At 36.9% G+C, this 16,996-nt stretch overlaps 1 protein-coding gene and 1 gene segment (V, D, J or C); both read left to right on the top strand.

The window, feature by feature from the left end:
• The window catches only part of LOC311284125 (myosin phosphatase Rho interacting protein), a 53,367-nt gene extending 45,537 nt beyond the window's left edge, over positions 1–7,830 (top strand). For 7 of the 9 annotated variants that reach the window (XM_084398984.1, XM_084398981.1, XM_084398983.1 and 4 more), the window contains one exon: positions 6,580–7,830. In XM_084398984.1, coding sequence (XP_084255110.1) covers positions 6,580–6,651 — 72 coding nt within the window. In that variant the 3' untranslated portion in view covers positions 6,652–7,830. Of the gene's footprint in view, positions 1–349; positions 410–6,579 lie in introns of all 9 variants that reach the window. The other 2 variants (XM_084398980.1, XM_084398985.1) reach the window with 2 other exon arrangements.
• The window catches only part of LOC311284461 (Ig kappa chain V-III region MOPC 63-like), a 945,935-nt gene that overhangs the window by 761,930 nt on the left and 167,009 nt on the right, over positions 1–16,996 (top strand).

Genomic DNA, 16,996 nt, shown 5'->3' with positions numbered 1-16,996 from the left:
GTTTATATTTAGTCATTGATCCACTACAATCCATTTTACATTTGAGTTTGTGAATCTGTCAGTGGCAGTGACAAAATTCTGCAATGTTTATTTATTTTTTCAGTTTTTTATAGTAAATGTTACATAATTATGGAAGCTTGTTTCCGCTACGGAATAAAAAAAGAAAAATGTAATTGCAAATTTTTATCTCACAATTCTGACTTTTTTCTCGTAAAAATAAGCTATACAGAATTTATGTTAATTTGTTAATCTTATTTTTAAGTGACAGGCCTAGTATTTATGTGTATGAAGTATGAAACCGTGTGTGTGTGTGTGTGTGTGTCCTCACATGTGTGCGTTGCCCTGTCAGGCAGAGAGTGAGGGGTTTGTCGGGGGTAGCTGACCGCTGTGACCCCATCAGGTGCAACAGGTGAAGCATTCATCGCTCTTGTGAGAGTACGGCTATGTTAGCATGGAATATGGAGCATATTGCACAGAATACTGTATCCCACAAAAATGCAAAGCGTCCCACTTCCATATCCAGTGTGAGGAACTAACCGAAAGCATTACTGCCATGATTCTAACCTCTCTTATTGGACATATTTACACAATATTTAATTAAACTGCTCCTATTATGCTATTTTAAAGATTCCTAATTTTCTTTTGGATTCTCCTACAATAGGTTTACAAGGTCAGAAAACACTTTTAATTTTCTTATTATATACATTGCAGCATCAGCTCTTTTCTCACAGTGTCTGAAACGGTTCGATAAAGGATTCATTCTCTCTAAACTCCTCCTTTCCGAGAGCTGATCTGCTCTGATTGGTCATATGGCCCAGTCTGTTGTGATTGGTTGACCGCTCACAGCAAGTGTAGGAAACCAAACACTCATTACCATATCTGAATTTCAGCTCTTCCTCAGCAATTGATACACAGTGAAATGAACAGTAACAATGGCGTCTGTTTTACCGTATCAATTCCAGCGCGAGTCTCATCCTTTGGAAGCGCATTAAAGTGGATTTGCTTTTAGCACAGAAGACAGCGTCTTCTCGACGTGTCGACAACACAAACCAAACTCTTCCGGTCTCAACTATAGCTACAGTGTTTGAGGGCGGGGCAAAGTAGACGTTCACCAGCAGCCAGTGAAGACCATAGGCTGGCATTATGCAAATTAGTTACAAACCTACATTGGTTCGAGCAGGAAGTAAGACTAGAACTCGTTTCAGACAGTTCAGAAACACTTCTTGCTTTTAAGAGACAATTGCTGCGTCCCAATTCGCCTACTTATACTACGCCCTAAAAGTATGTACTCTTTTTGAGAAGAAAAAGTACATGCTTTTGAGTGTGTAGCAAAAGAGTAGGCAAGCTTTGGGACATACTACTTAACGGACAGATCTGTCGCGTGCATCCTGTCACCGTAAACTGCCCTGTCAATCATCTTGTCACAGTTAAAATCCTCCATTCAATCTAATTTAACTTCCTACCGTTTCGAAGAGAAATGTAGTTGCACGTTCATCTGCCAGTCGTGGGTCTTTCATGCGGAAACTCTCCTCATGTGTTTGCAATTTGAATATAATGATGCATTTAAAAGTGAATGGCTAAACAAATTTTTACAAAAGTTCACAATGCTGCTGCAGATGCATATATAATGTAGACAACACTGAATAAATACATTTTCGTCAGGTTAGATACTGATAATAATCACTCAACCCCCTTTATCTAAACCATAGACAGTAAAAGTTCTAAACCTCTCTACATAACCGCCGGACTCGCGCGTCCTCCATGTCTGTAGTTTTTTAACACTTTTCACTCGTGTTTGTAGTTCTAAGTTCCACCGGATTCGTCCTCCATGTCTGTAGTTTTTTGTTGTAGTAGTTTGTAGTTCTAACCGAATCCTCGTCCAACGCGCGATGGGTTGTGGGCAATATTAGCCGTTAGAGTGCGCATCGATCTGCACTTCGGATTCTGACCGGAAATAGTTGACCATCCGGGTATCTTTGTAACACTCATTTCAACATACTACGATTTGGGATGTACTAATTACTATTTAGGACGGATAGTATGCGAATTGGGACGCACCAAATAACTTCATTTGTCTTTTGATTCTTACATTCACAAACTGCTATATTACACACTACATGAAAGGTAATGTCAGAAGAAGCATAATAGGGGCACTTTAAAATGCAAAATTAGATTCCACTCACATACTACAGTTTTAGCATGGAATAATACCTACTGTTTCATATAATATTATTTTAAACACTAGGTGGGGTGTACCTTGTATACTGTGCAGTATTTAGTGAGCTAGTATTCCATTTTGAACACAGCCTTTGAGTCCTGCATGAGCCCTACACCTTCCCGACAGTTTGAAACTCACCTGCAACTTAACCTGGTTTGGCAGGTCGACACATAACCAGCACAGATCACCTTTTTCTGACTGTTATGTGTTCTTACTGTTTTTATGTGGAGTTTTCTTATGTTGTGTGTGTGTGTGTGATTTGCGTTTTTTGGTGTTTAAGGAGACTTTATCCCTATTTGGATGGTAATTGTTTGTAAATGCATATTTGCATGACTCCCTTGACTTAAAGGGGTGGTTGAATATGATTTGACTTTTCTAACTTTAGTCAGTGTGTAATGTTGCTGTTTGAGCATGAACAACATCTGCAAAGTTACGACGCTCAAAGTTCAACGCAAAGGGAGATATTTTCTTTTAGAGAAATCACTTTTTAAGGACTACAACAAACGGCTGGTAGAGACTACATGACATTCCTCCCGGGTTAGTGACATCACCAACCCTAGAATTTACATAAACCCCGCCCCCTGAACACGATTTATAGATTATCAAGGCAAAATATGCCAATCAGTGACTAGAAGATAACTACACATAAGCTACATAAATTCATCAACTAACCATTCAGAAATGTTGTCTACATGTTGTCACTTCTTCTTGAGTCTCTCCATCTTTCTGACACCTTTGAACATAAAAGGCTAAAAGTTTTTGAAATTTTCAGCGCATGTGTGTTAGTGCAAACTGTTGTAGCTCCGCCCCCTGTGCCGGGAGCATCAGCTCATTTGCATTTAAAGGAACAGTGCGTTTTTGCTCACCCACAAAAAATGACAACTTTAACATGCTATATACAAATATCTGTGGGGTATTTTGAGCCAAAACTTCACATACACACTCTGGGACTTACAGTGAGGAAAATAAGTATTTGAACACCCTGCTATTTTGCAAGTTCTCCCACTTGGAAATCATGGAGGGGTCTGAAATTGTCATCGTAGGTGCATGTCCACTGTGAGAGACATAATCTAAAAAAAAAATCCAGAAATCACAATATATGATTTTTTAACTATTTATTTGTATGATACAGCTGCAAATAAGTATTTGAACACCTGTCTATCAGCTAGAATTCTGACCCTCAAAGACCTGTTAGTCTGCCTTTAAAATGTCCACCTCCACTCCATTTATTATCCTAAATTAGATGCACCTGTTTGAGGTCGTTAGCTGCATAAAGACACCTGTCCACCCCATACAATCAGTAAGAATCCAACTACTAACATGGCCAAGACCAAAGAGCTGTCCAAAGACACTAGAGACAAAATTGTACACCTCCACAAGGCTGGAAAGGGCTACGGGGAAATTGCCAAGCAGCTTGGTGAAAAAAGGTCCACTGTTGGAGCAATCATTAGAAAATGGAAGAAGCTAAACATGCCTGTCAATCTCCCTCGGACTGGGGCTCCATGCAAGATCTCACCTCGTGGGGTCTCAATGATCCTAAGAAAGGTGAGAAATCAGCCCAGAACTACACGGGAGGAGCTGGTCAATGACCTGAAAAGAGCTGGGACCACCGTTTCCAAGGTTACTGTTGGTAATACACTAAGACGTCATGGTTTGAAATCATGCATGGCACGGAAGGTTCCCCTGCTTAAACCAGCACATGTCAAGGCCCGTCTTAAGTTTGCCAATGACCATTTGGATGATCCAGAGGAGTCATGGGAGAAAGTCATGTGGTCAGATGAGACCAAAATAGAACTTTTTGGTCATAATTCCACTAAACGTGTTTGGAGGAAGAAGAATGATGAGTACCATCCCAAGAACACCATCCCTACTGTGAAGCATGGGGGTGGTAGCATCATGCTTTGGGGGTGTTTTTCTGCACATGGGACAGGGCGACTGCACTGTATTAAGGAGAGGATGACCGGGGCCATGTATTGCGAGATTTTGGGGAACAACCTCCTTCCCTCAGTTAGAGCACTGAAGATGGGTCGAGGCTGGGTCTTCCAACATGACAATGACCCGAAGCAGACAGCCAGGATAACCAAGGAGTGGCTCTGTAAGAAGCATATCAAGGTTCTGGCGTGGCCTAGCCAGTCTCCAGACCTAAACCCAATAGAGAATCTTTGGAGGGAGCTCAAACTCTGTGTTTCTCAGCAACAGCCCAGAAACCTGACTGATCTAGAGAAGATCTGTGTGGAGGAGTGGGCCAAAATCCCTATGCAGTGTGTGCAAACCTGGTGAAAAACTACAGGAAACGTTTGACCTCTGTAATTGCAAACAAAGGCTACTGTACCAAATATTAACATTGATTTTCTCAGGTGTTCAAATACTTATTTGCAGCTGTATCATAAAAATAAATAGTTTAAAAAATCATACATTGTGATTTCTGGATTTTTTTTTTTAGATTATGTCTCTCACAGTGGACATGCACCTACGATGACAATTTCAGACCCCTCCATGATTTCTAAGTGGGAGAACTTGCAAAATAGCAGGGTGTTCAAATACTTATTTTCCTCACTGTATATCACAGACTTATTTTACACCCCTTTTCACCCCTATACCACCCCTTTAAGTTTAAGTTGTTCATGTTCATTTTTGCTCTTATGTGCTCCTCATGTGCACTACAAAGTCAGCTGTGGCTCTGATGATAATGGCCTGTTACTTGTGAACTCAAATGTGTTGATTCACATGAGAATTATATCACACTAATGATAGATGGTTTAAGAAAAACACTGACATTTTTAAGTCTGACGATGGTAATTAAATCATTGACTGTCTCCTACAAAGTACCACATGTGTAAAACAATTACCGTCTTAATAGACTTGTGTGTGTGTCATTGTCATTTTTCTTGTATGTTTATCTGTGATAAGCACTGAATATATTATTAAACTTAAAGGGACATTTAAGGAAATGTTTTTTTTACCTCAAACCCTGTTCTTTCACTTTGTTGAGAAACTATTTTTGTGTACTTTTGGGGTAAATTGTCACCAAATAACATCTCGAATTCCTGCTAAAAAATTCTTCATTACTTAATGACACGAGTAAATGAAGCGTCATGTGTCTCGTTTAGTTCTCGAAGGCAACAAGAGCGATCTAATAGCGTAATAATAAAGACACCGGACACCCGTGTGTGTGTTCAGATAGCACAGAGTGTTCATGTGAACGTCTTTTGCAGGTGTCGCGTTGCACGATGAAGCAGCCACAGTCTCAGACAGTGAATGACAGATGTGAAAACAAAGACATGCATCTAAAACCACTTAGAGGAAAGCAAGTGAATATAGAAACAGGCTTTGGTTTAAAACCCCCTGAATGTCCCTTTAAGCCGAGGAATGTGCATGTTCATGTCCACGGTGGACTGTTGTGAACCAACACACAAGTCAAGTTTAGAAACGAGTCAAAGTTCAGTCTGAAGCGTTCTAATGAACTGCCATGTCTGAGAAATATGATCAAGGGAAGTCATAAAAGTTGATTGTAATTAGTTTGTTTTTAGTGGTTTAGACAAACAGTGTTTTTAAGATACAATACAATGAGGAAACATGAGGAAATGCAATGTAACATGTATTCATATTTATTATTTAACATTTATTTATTTATATGTTGGCTTGTTTATTTGCATTTTTAAATGACAGACTTATATACAGCAGAGAATAGGATTTAACTAAATTATGTTGGCCATTGAATTTAAAGAACTGTAGAGAATGACTTTTTGGATGATGTTGTTTTGCAGTCTTTTTTTTTTTTTTAAGCATTTTTTGCCTTTTTAATGAAATTATTGAATTTTAGTTTTAATTTATTGCATTTTTTATTTATTTTTTACAGTTTTATCTATTATACTATTTTATTATATATACTATCTATACTATTAAATATATATCCGACAATATAATTTAACTGTAATTTATGTTGGCCATTGAAATTTATTTAATTAAATTATTGAATTTTATTTTTAATAATTAGATTTAAAAAAAAAAAACTTTTTTTTTACAGTTTTATTCAGGCTATTAAAAAGAGCTGAGAATATAATTTAATTGAACGTTTTATTGGTCATTGTTTGGTAAACATGGTTCATTTCAACCAGCCTTTTTAAAAATTATTTTTCCATATCTACCAATGATATCAAAGTTGAGTTTTTCCTCATTAAAGTGTAATTTATGTGCGGTTAAAGATCACATGATTGAAATTAAACATGCGTTCTCCTATGTGCGCATACTGAAGTCTAATTAAGGACTGTTTTTATTTTTTTTTATTTTTTTTTTATTTTATTTTTTTTATTCCCAAGTATGAAAAATATCAAATTTCTCTCTCTCTCTCTCTTCCACAGAGTTTGAAGGAGGGATTGACCGTACAGGAGAGGATGAAGCTCTTCGAAACTAAAGACTCCAGAAAGATATAACACGTTCTTTCTTTCACTCTCTTTGTATTCTCACTCTCTTTTTGTCTTCATTGAGATCTTCTTGTTTGGTAGATGAAGCAGGGGTGAAGAACTGTATCTTTCTGATTGTGTTTTAATATTGTTCGTGTGAATTAAGGGAATTACGTTTCAATATTGACGCGTCGGTTTGCCAACCTTCAGCTCTGATGAACCTCATATTTTTTTTACCCTTTTTTTTTGGTCTCTGTAAGTCCTGAAGCTGTTCTTCATCATCACAGTATACATGAACACACTGAAGTATTGAACTAGAACACTAGACGTGTGTGTCTTCCTCATCTGAACATCTTCTGAATGGAGAACTGGCTGCTGTCGTGTCTTTTCGGGGTGCTGGAGACATTTTTATGAATATTCTGAGAGAAGAAGAATTATTGACACAGAGAGAGATGTTATTTTGCCAATGATATTGTAAATAAGTGTTGCGCGTGTACGTGATGTTAACTCTTTTTCAGACTTTCTAGTACTGTAACCTTGAGATAAAATGACGTGGTAACGTGAGTGCGAGTGTTTTGTAGAGTGTTTCTGATCGTCAGAGAGATGATGTGCTTCAGTCATTTACTTGAGGAGAATCTAATTGCTGTTTTAATTGCTTTTGTGTTGCTTTTGGTTTATATGAACGTGCAAAATATAGAGCAACCAAACGTGATATCTGCTGTGGGTGTTGCGGCGTAAAGCGCTCGTTCGGCTACTGATAGTGAGCTTAATTCATCCTGTAATTCGATCCGAACACGGGACATTTTAATGGTTTCGTTGTGTTGTTTCAGATGTTTAATACTGGCTTTTGCATGAATATGAAGCACTTTGAGTCATTGATTTTTATTTTTTATTTTTTTTGGGAAACATGTAATTCCATATTCCTTCTGCTCTAGAAGTCAGAAAGTATTGAACACACAACAAAGAAAACTCACTGTATAATATTCAATGTTTGCTATGTAAATATTTGGTTTTAGAGAAGATTTCTTTATCCTGTTCTCTCAGTCTGCATAGAGAAAAAAAAAATCTTTATATCTATCTATACACGGTATGTCTACACCTAATTGCCTATCTGTATGAATATTTTTATTTTGGTGTGTGTGAATGTGATGCATCTGTAATAAAATGTTTTTGAATCAGAAATACACTGTTAAAGTCCCCATGAAATCAAAATTGGATTTTTCTTTTTTGCTTTTGCTATGTATATGTTAGCCTTACTGTTATCTATAAGCTAGTGCTCCAAAACAATGACAGAATTCGCATTTAGACGATATAAGCATTCAAAACTTCTGCCAATATGGATCAATTATTTTAATGACATCACTCTGCACTTCCACTACTCATCAGATTTTCTGACCAATCAAATGCTCTCTAGAATCTGAAGCTCCGCCCCCCTACATTATAAATAGACGCTGCAGCTAAAATTAGTCACTTATTCACACATTTACTATTTTCTACATGATGAATCGCACATAAAGAAGGGATAGGGAACAATTCAGACGGTGTAAACGTGCTTTTCATGGTGACGAATTAAGTCTGGTTTCACGTTAGTGTCACGCAAACCGCCGCAACTCCAGAGACACGACACACAGAGCGGATCATATGATCGAGTCGCCGCAGGCCACAAAACGTATCGGATCCATTTGAATTCTGCACAGAATGCTATATTTTAAAGCGATTAGGAGGAGAAGCGGTTAGAGATTAGGAGGAAACCGCGGCTTTACTGAGCTCAACGGCTCTGGTCGAGGTGTGATATAAACGAAAATGAAATGCTATTGACTATTTTAAAAAAGGGGGCGGAGCGATTTAACATGTCCCTATTTGTATTCCTGTTTCAGTGGAAGTTATGTCAACACATTGAATAATGCTGTGCATTTCAAGGCACTTCAGTGGGCCTTTAAAAAAAAAACACGTGTCCGCCATCTTGGAACGGTTAACACGACGCAGTTCACTGACTCACACTAATAGTAATCGAAAATGTCACAGCATTGTGCAGCATATGGCTGTAAAAACCACTGGAAACTGACACCAATGAGGCATCAAAGTATATATATCTATGTTGTGATTGTGAAAGACATGAAGGTTTGTTCTAAAACTCACACAGACACGTGTCGTTTATTTGTTTTGTAGAATGAAGTGTGATGAGTTGAACACATGATCTGGTGAAACTGATGAGCAGCAGATGACTACCGTAACAACACTGTATGAAGAAGTCTAGCAGCTAATCTAGTAATCCGATGCTCCACCACTGTCAATCAGGAACTATTTTCACTGAGAAATTGCTAGGAAGGTTTGTAAATGATTACAATGAAGCTTTAAATTTCGAAGTAGAGATCCTGAAATTGTATTAACATACTATACAATAACAATGATCTTTTTATTTACGATAAAAAAAAAAAACGTTTTGCAGTGTAGGACACTTTGCGTTTGAGAAGTAATGTTAGCACTGGCCAGCAGGGGGAGTCACGGATGCGCTTTACTTGGTTCTTTATCATGCTTTTATTTAAATTTTTTCTTCTTAGTGCACCAGTGAGCAAGATAAGACACATCCAGTGATCCTGTGTCAGGTGGAATTATGGTAAATACTAGGGCCATTTTTTGACCATCATTTAGTGTTTCTTAATATTGCTTAATAGTTTTTCTTTGTCTATTTTAATTTTAGTTAAAAAATGTAGTGATTTTGTTTCGTTTGTAATTATTATTAATTTAAATGTCTTTTAATTAAGTATTATTTATTTAGTTTGAGTTATTTAGTACTTTAAACAAAAATGAAAAATGTTGCCTTGGCGACTAGCTGGAAAAAAAACATTAAATTTTTCAGGCAAATTTTTTTTAATGCTTTTAGTGTAAGTTTTAGTTTTAGGCATCAGGCTTTAATTTACCTGAATTGACCTTGTAGATTTTGGTTAGTTTACAAGGGTTTTGAGTTCAAATTTTGACATTTTCTATAATAAACCAAGCAATTGCCTTTGACAGCCAGTGGTAATTATGTAGTTTTGTTGAATGAATGTAGCATTTTTGACATTTTGATAATGACATCTTTTGTGAACACAGAGTGCTTGGTCTCTGTCACAAAATGCCATAGCATTTTAATAATAATGCATGCATTTTAATGACAGGGTCAATAGAGGATGAACATTTTTATTTTCCTTTATGTTTGTGTTTCAGATGTTAAAACTTTGTGTCGATTAAAGGTTAAAGATAATTTGTTTACCACTGTAAAACACGTTTCATTATATCTGTGACACGAAAGGAAACTTTATTTTCATGCAGCGATCTTTCACGTCCCTGTATCACCTGTATGAGGAAAAAGATGGAGGGAGAGCAAGTCTTTTAGAGGCGAAGGCGTTTGTTGAGTGTTTGTGAATAATGAATCCAGCAGCTGAGGATTCAAAGCTCAAATACAAACATGCTTCCTTCTATTAACGCTCTTATGATCACAGTTATGTAAGTGCATATGTGGGTTTGGTGTGTGAAATCTCCATCATACATGTCTGTCACTCATCTCAACCACACACCATTCACTTTTTATGAAGTTAAAGGGGTGGTTGATTATGATTTCACTTTTCTAACTTTAGTTAGTGTGTAATGTTGCTGTTTGAGCATAAACAACATCTGCAAAGTTACAACGCTCAAAGTTCTACGGAGCCCCCCTAGTCCCACTTTGGCAAAAAAAAATTATTATAACTATCTTGTGGCCTCAAGATAGTAACTCGTGGCCTCAAGATAGTAACTCGTGGCCTCAAGATATTAACTCGTGGCCTCAAGATAGTATATCTCGTGGCCTCAAGATAGTAACTCGTGGCCTCAAGATACTAACTCGTGGCCTCAAGATACTAACTCGTGGCCTCAAGATACTAACTCGTGGCCACGAGAAAGTGAGTTTTTTCAAGGCGAACGTTTCCATGTTAATGTTTCCATGGCGACGCGTCACGCGATTGACCGCAGCCACAATAATACTGTATGACAGATGTGTCGCTTTTATTTCGCTTTTCCTTTTTTATTCAAAATATTCACAAACTTGCTTACCATGTCATCAACTAGCCTATCTGATATTCCGATTCTCACATACGTGTAAGTGAGTGTGTTGTTTAAAAACCTTTATAAATAATCTTGATCTATAATAACGTTATGGGCGCTGCAATGTTGTCCGTCGGATTTACAGCACGTGAATTCATCAGTTTCTCCCGAAATAAATGCAAGAAAGTGGCCGGTGAACTGAGAAGAATAGAGTAAACTTTATAGTTCCTTGTCTTGACTCTTGCACTATGTTTGTCTAATATGAATAACACATGTCGGGAAATTATATTTGAATAGATTGTTATTGCTGCTTCACAGACATCAGTGTGTTTTACAAACTCCAAATGTATTGTTTTACTCGTGCTTATGTGTATTTAAATATCTGAAACCAAAAATAAACATTATGAAGTTGAAAAAACTGCTTAGTTGTGATGACAGCGCTGAACGCGTCCGACTCTGGCTCAGCGCCAGCCAATGCGCGAAAGCACAGTTTGAATCTGGCAGCACTGAACATTCTAAATGTGGCGCCGTACTCTCAGGGGCTAGTTGATGACATGGTAAGCAAGTTTGTGAATATTTTGAATAAAAAAGGAAAAGCGAAATAAAAGCGACACATCTAATACAGTATTATTGTGGCTGCAGTGTATCGCGTGACGCGTCGCCATGGAAACATTAAAGGGAACGTTCGCCTTGAAAAAACTTACTTTCTCGTGGCCACGAGTTAGTATCTTGAGGCCACGAGTTACTATCTTGAGGCCACGAGTTACTATCTTGAGGCCACGAGATATACTATCTTGAGGCCACGAGTTACTATCTTGAGGCCACGAGTTACTATCTTGAGGCCACGAGTTAGTATCTTGAGGCCACGAGTTACTATCTTGAGGCCACGAGTTAGTATCTTGAGGCCACGAGTTACTATCTTGAGGCCACAAGATAGTTATAATAATTTTTTTTTGCCAAAGTGGGACTAGGGGGGCTCCGTAAAGTTCAACGCAAAGGGAGATATCTATAACACGACTTATAGATTATCAAGGCAGAATATGCTAATCACTTACTAGAAGATAACTACACATAAGCTACATAAATTCATCAACTAACCATTCAGAAATGTCCTGTTGCCTTTCCATATTGTCACTTCTTCTTGAGTCTCTCCATCTTTCTGACTTCGGTTTGAACATAAAAGGCTAAAAGTTGTTGAAATTTTCAGTGCATGTGTGTGTAAGTGCAAGCTGTTGAAGCTCCGCCCCCTGTGCCGGGAGCAGCAGCTCATTTGCATTTAAAGGAACAGACACAAAACGGTGTGTTTTTGCTCACCCTCAAAAAGTGACAACTTTAACAGGCTATATACAAATATCTGGGGGGTATTTTGAGCTAAAACTTCACATACACACTCTGGGGACATTATACACCCCTTTAAGCATTTTTTTTATTTTCGAAGGCTGACAACAAGAACTCTAACATAAGAATAATAGCATTTACACACACACACACACACATAGACATATATATATATATATATGGGTATGTAGGATATTCTTCGATAACCTCCCTGAGCGTCTCATGAGATGGTGGTGTTAATAGTTTGGCTTTAATTCAATGCATCAGAGTTCAGCATGAGTCATTAACACATTAAAGGCTGTGTGTGTGTGTGTGTGTGTGTGTGTGTGTGAGAGAGTGGGAGAGAGAGAGAGAGAGAGAGAGAGAGAGAGAGAGAGAGAGAGAGAGAGAAAGAAATCTGTCCTCTGGACTTTGGAAGACTTTTTGGGAGAGTCTGTTGTATGTTAAGTGACGAACCCAATACATTAAATTGCATTAAAATGTAATTTGCATATTTAAACCTAACTTTTCAGAAAACTTGTAATGCAAAACAATTGTCTTAATGCACTGTGATTAAATCACCAGTGATATTTATTAGTTCACATTTTTGCCCTATTCACCCGTATGGTGTCTTGCCTTAACTGCAGATATATTTATTATGATATTTAAAGAACTGTTATATACAAATAAATAATTACAAATTGATACTTTGTTGCAGGGTTGTTGCTAGCTGCAATAATGATCTATTCAGGGAATATTCTTAATGTTGAGCTTCCTTCACCCTATACTTTCCTGCTCTTGAATTATTATTTGCATGTAAGACGATGCAGGACACCTGGAACCACAATGGTCTGTTACGTTTCCATGGAAACAGAAACCACAGAGACGGAGCGAGAAGCATCCTGCTGGACCAGATACGTGTATTAATAAATACATATGCAAATGATTAGTAGAAGCCATTACCTGTAGCCTACATCTGTTTCTCTGTGCGGGTGATTTGGGGCTTCAGACTCACTGGTTTTCTGTGTTAATGTCGAGTTCGATTAAGTTCTGCAGGGTAATTCAGTTGGGTTAGTATATTATCATCACCTATGAAACATCTCTCTGGAATACCGGAGTCTTGGTCAATGGTCAAAAATACTTGTATTACACTAAACTGACCAAATGCATCTATCTGTAAGGTTTAAAAACAGTAAACCTTTACCTTTTAAAAGGATTTTTAAACATTTTTCTAAACTTTCCAACAAGACTTTATCAAGCCAGCATTTACAGTATATGAGTTTTAGCTCACTTTAACTCGCACTGCAACTCTTCATCGTGTTTCCGTAACAAAAGTGAATTTAAAAGACATTCTCAATACAATTCTGAATGGCCGAAGGACGGTAAAAATGCTACAGTAAAAACCTGTTATTTGGTTAGTTCCCTTACTATTTACGGAGAAAAACTGTTCTCTAACCTTACAGCTTACAATTTTACAGTAAAATACTGTTTAATGTACCATTTTTGGAAGTTAAAATAACAAATCATATAATTTACAGTAAAAAGCTATAAGCTGACATTCCCAAAATTCCCTGTGTAAAACTCACATTTGAAGTTTTTTTAGATAAATTCATGTTTCTTCTTAGTTTATTTTTTGGTATCAGTTATGTACAGTAGGGTTTATGTTAGGTTTTTTTTGTAATAAATATATATTAACATTATTTCAGTTAATAAAATGTTTTTTTTTACTACAAAGTGCCATTTTTACTGCAAATTTCATAGATTTTTTTTCTAGTGTGGTTGAAAGACTGATGACTTTAGAGAATGTGAAAAAGTTTGTACACCCCATAAATGTTTGCATGTTTTGATCTTCATAAGCGACATTGGATGTGATCCAATTTGACAAAGAACACGCCAGACGAGTCTCTGTAAAGATTTTGTTTCCAGTACAACACAAATTAAAATGGCGTTTTGTCTTCTAGCTTCAGTAGCAGGTGTCGTTCTCTCTGGCAGAAATCACGGCTCGTAGGCGTTTCTTGTCATTGTCTTTCAGTCTCCTAAATTGGCTGTTTTCAACAGTTTTGCCCATTTCTCCCTATACAGAAATTCATCTCCCCACAGCATTTCTATATGATTCAGATCTCTGCTTTAACTTGGCAGTTTTATAACCCTCATCATTTCTTTAATTAATTTTGATTTGTGGTCTGTTGTAAGATCCATATTTGAATGTGTTCACAGGTGTATCATCTCATATAAAAGGCTTTGGAATAATAATGAAACGACAGAAGAAGAGAGTGATCTAGTATTCATTTTTTAAATATTTGTCTTTCAGTTTTTGTTTTTTTTTACAAAAAAGTTGTACAGTACAGATCACAAAAGTTATTATAACTCTCTGTGCTTTCTCAATGAATACATTGCTTCACTTCACTTCAAACTGGTAAAATCGAAATGTTTTTGTCCTGATAAATTGTGGTTGATACATCACATATTGCTTTGATCTTTTCATTATTGCTGCATGAATGTGCCCTTCATACTAACATACAGTGGCATAACACACACACACACACACACACACACACACAGACAGATATGCAGCAGCATTCAATCTGAGCCACAGTTTCTAATGAGTGATTATTTTGTACCTCTGTTTAAAGCAATATTCCGGGTCAAATACAGCTAAAGCTCATCTCAAACATCTGTGACATGTTGTCGATCACCTCAGACAATCATTGTGTCCATTTGTAGATGAAAACAAGCAAAAATTGTGTTTGCACTTTTAAAATACACGTCTATGGGGCAATAAATGTTTAAAAACAGAAATGCGCAGCACATGATTTTTAAACTTATGTTAAAGCGGCTATATTCATTATTCGGTGCAAAATGTGTTACGTTAGCTCTAAAGTTTCCTAAATCATCGTTTTGAGGTGGAACTAAGGCGGATGAACATCTTCTGCACCGAAACGCCTGTAGGTGGCGTTTTCGCCAGGTAAAAAGTCTCTTTCTGGTCTCTTTGCACAAGAGTTGCTGTTTACTGGCTTCACATGGTCATGCCAGGAATTAAGAGATTGGATTTATCTGTACACATCAAGGTAATTAAGTAGTTTTTATCAATAATTCCATGTCAACACGTAGGCTACAAAACCTAGTCAGCATCTTTGCTATAGCATTTTTTATATGAAGCACACGGCTAACTAGCATCACACTGGAGGATTAGGAAATACCAAAAACGTGATTAGTATAAAATATAGGCTACCACAAATATTGAATTTCTTTTTTTTTTAATCAGATTGAATGATTTTTACTTTAGTTTTGGTAAGTGAAATATATTTACATCAACATTTTCCTTATCCGCCATTTTGGGTGGATTTTTTTACTGAACTTGTCGCTGCGACATCTGCTGGTCAAAACATAGACACCTTTTACGAACCAATGGTAAAAAAGATCTAGTAAATTCAATTAAATAGATCTAAATCATCAAATACCATAAACATGTAGTGTCTAATAGCCTAGGCTATGTGTTTTGTCGGGCTTGTTTTATGGAGGGCTTGACTAATCACGCCAATAAGAGACAATTAACTATTAATTTTCCTTTTTTATTATACAAATGTGTAATTAAAACTGTTCTGAGATTAAATATGCACAATAGCGGAGAATGAATTTCCCCAACAAACAAAAAATCGAAATAGTTATAATGTATGAAAGGTGTGTTCGGCTTGAAGTGGTGCTGCGGTGATCGTGTATTACATCATAGTACCGCGGCGCGAGACGAGAGCGATTCGGAGCCGCATTTACTGAAATCAGGGGGATTTAGCATTTTGATACATGCTCCAAATCACTGTTCGAAGCAAAGTGTTAGATGTGCTTTAATATTTGGCCAATTCCATCCAGCCCAAAAATGAAAATTATATCCTGACTCTTCCCAGCATTGAATATTGCCCGAGTTTTTTAAGCTCCAAAAATCAAATCCATCCATCATAAAAGTAATCCATACGGCTCCAGTGGGTTTATAAATTATAAGTGATGGTAAAAAAAAAAAAAAATCCATATTTAAACCTTTATTAACTATAATCACTGGCTTCAGGCAACAGCGCGTTCATGATCGCCGGGTGACCTCTGACCCAACATTGATTATAGTTTAGAAAGTTTAAAATATGGATATTTTCCTTACAAAAATGCCCATTGGAGATGGATGGATGTTCTTTATTGGGCTTCCAAAACTCGGACACTATTCAATGCCATTACAAAGCTTGGAAAGGCCAGGATATTATTTAAAATAAAAAAGAAGAAAGACATATACACCTAGGATGGCTTGAGGAGCGAGTAAATGGTGGGATAATTCATTTTTATTTTTGGGTGAATTATTCCTTTAATGCCTTGCCCCCATAGACTTCCTCAGTGCATTACTGTAAACATGATTTTTGTTTGCTTTTACATGAAATGCTGGTGAAGTTATGTCATTTCTGTAATAATTGACAGCTTTATTTAACCTGGAACATCCCTTTAAATGAACTGCTAAAATGCATCAAGATGTTGTGAGGTTTTTGTCACAATAATAGAAAAGAGAAGATGATGAAATGCAGATTGTACTCAACACTCAGTCGGACCGTGTGCATAGATCAGTGAACACTATCATACTCAATCATTGTATTTCAAGTTAGTTCGGCATGTAGTTTCTTTTTTAAATATTAATAGAAATGCAGTAAATGTTGGCATTCTTGAATCCCATTCTGTTTATGAAAAATTCGGCAGGAAGTTGAAATATATTAAGACAGGTAAATGTATTAAAATACGACATTTGAAGGGAAGTTTCTGGATTCACACAGAGTTTTCTATCAGGCGTTTCTGTCAGAGCCTCAGGGACAAAAGATTAAGTATCTAAACAGTTCAAATAAGATGATTATCCCAGCGAGTTCTCTGAAGATCTGCCGCTATATTAGGTTACATGGTGCAAACTGATAATGTCTACATTATATATCTCTCTACCTAAATATATATCTCTATTTTGCTGTAAATATATCTA

The sequence above is a fragment of the Rutilus rutilus genome (genome assembly GCF_951802725.1).
Source record: "Rutilus rutilus genome assembly, chromosome: 24".
Classification (NCBI taxonomy): domain Eukaryota; kingdom Metazoa; phylum Chordata; class Actinopteri; order Cypriniformes; family Leuciscidae; genus Rutilus; species Rutilus rutilus.
The sequence above is the reverse complement of the archived record's forward strand: the minus strand, read 5'-3'. Positions and strand labels throughout refer to the sequence as shown.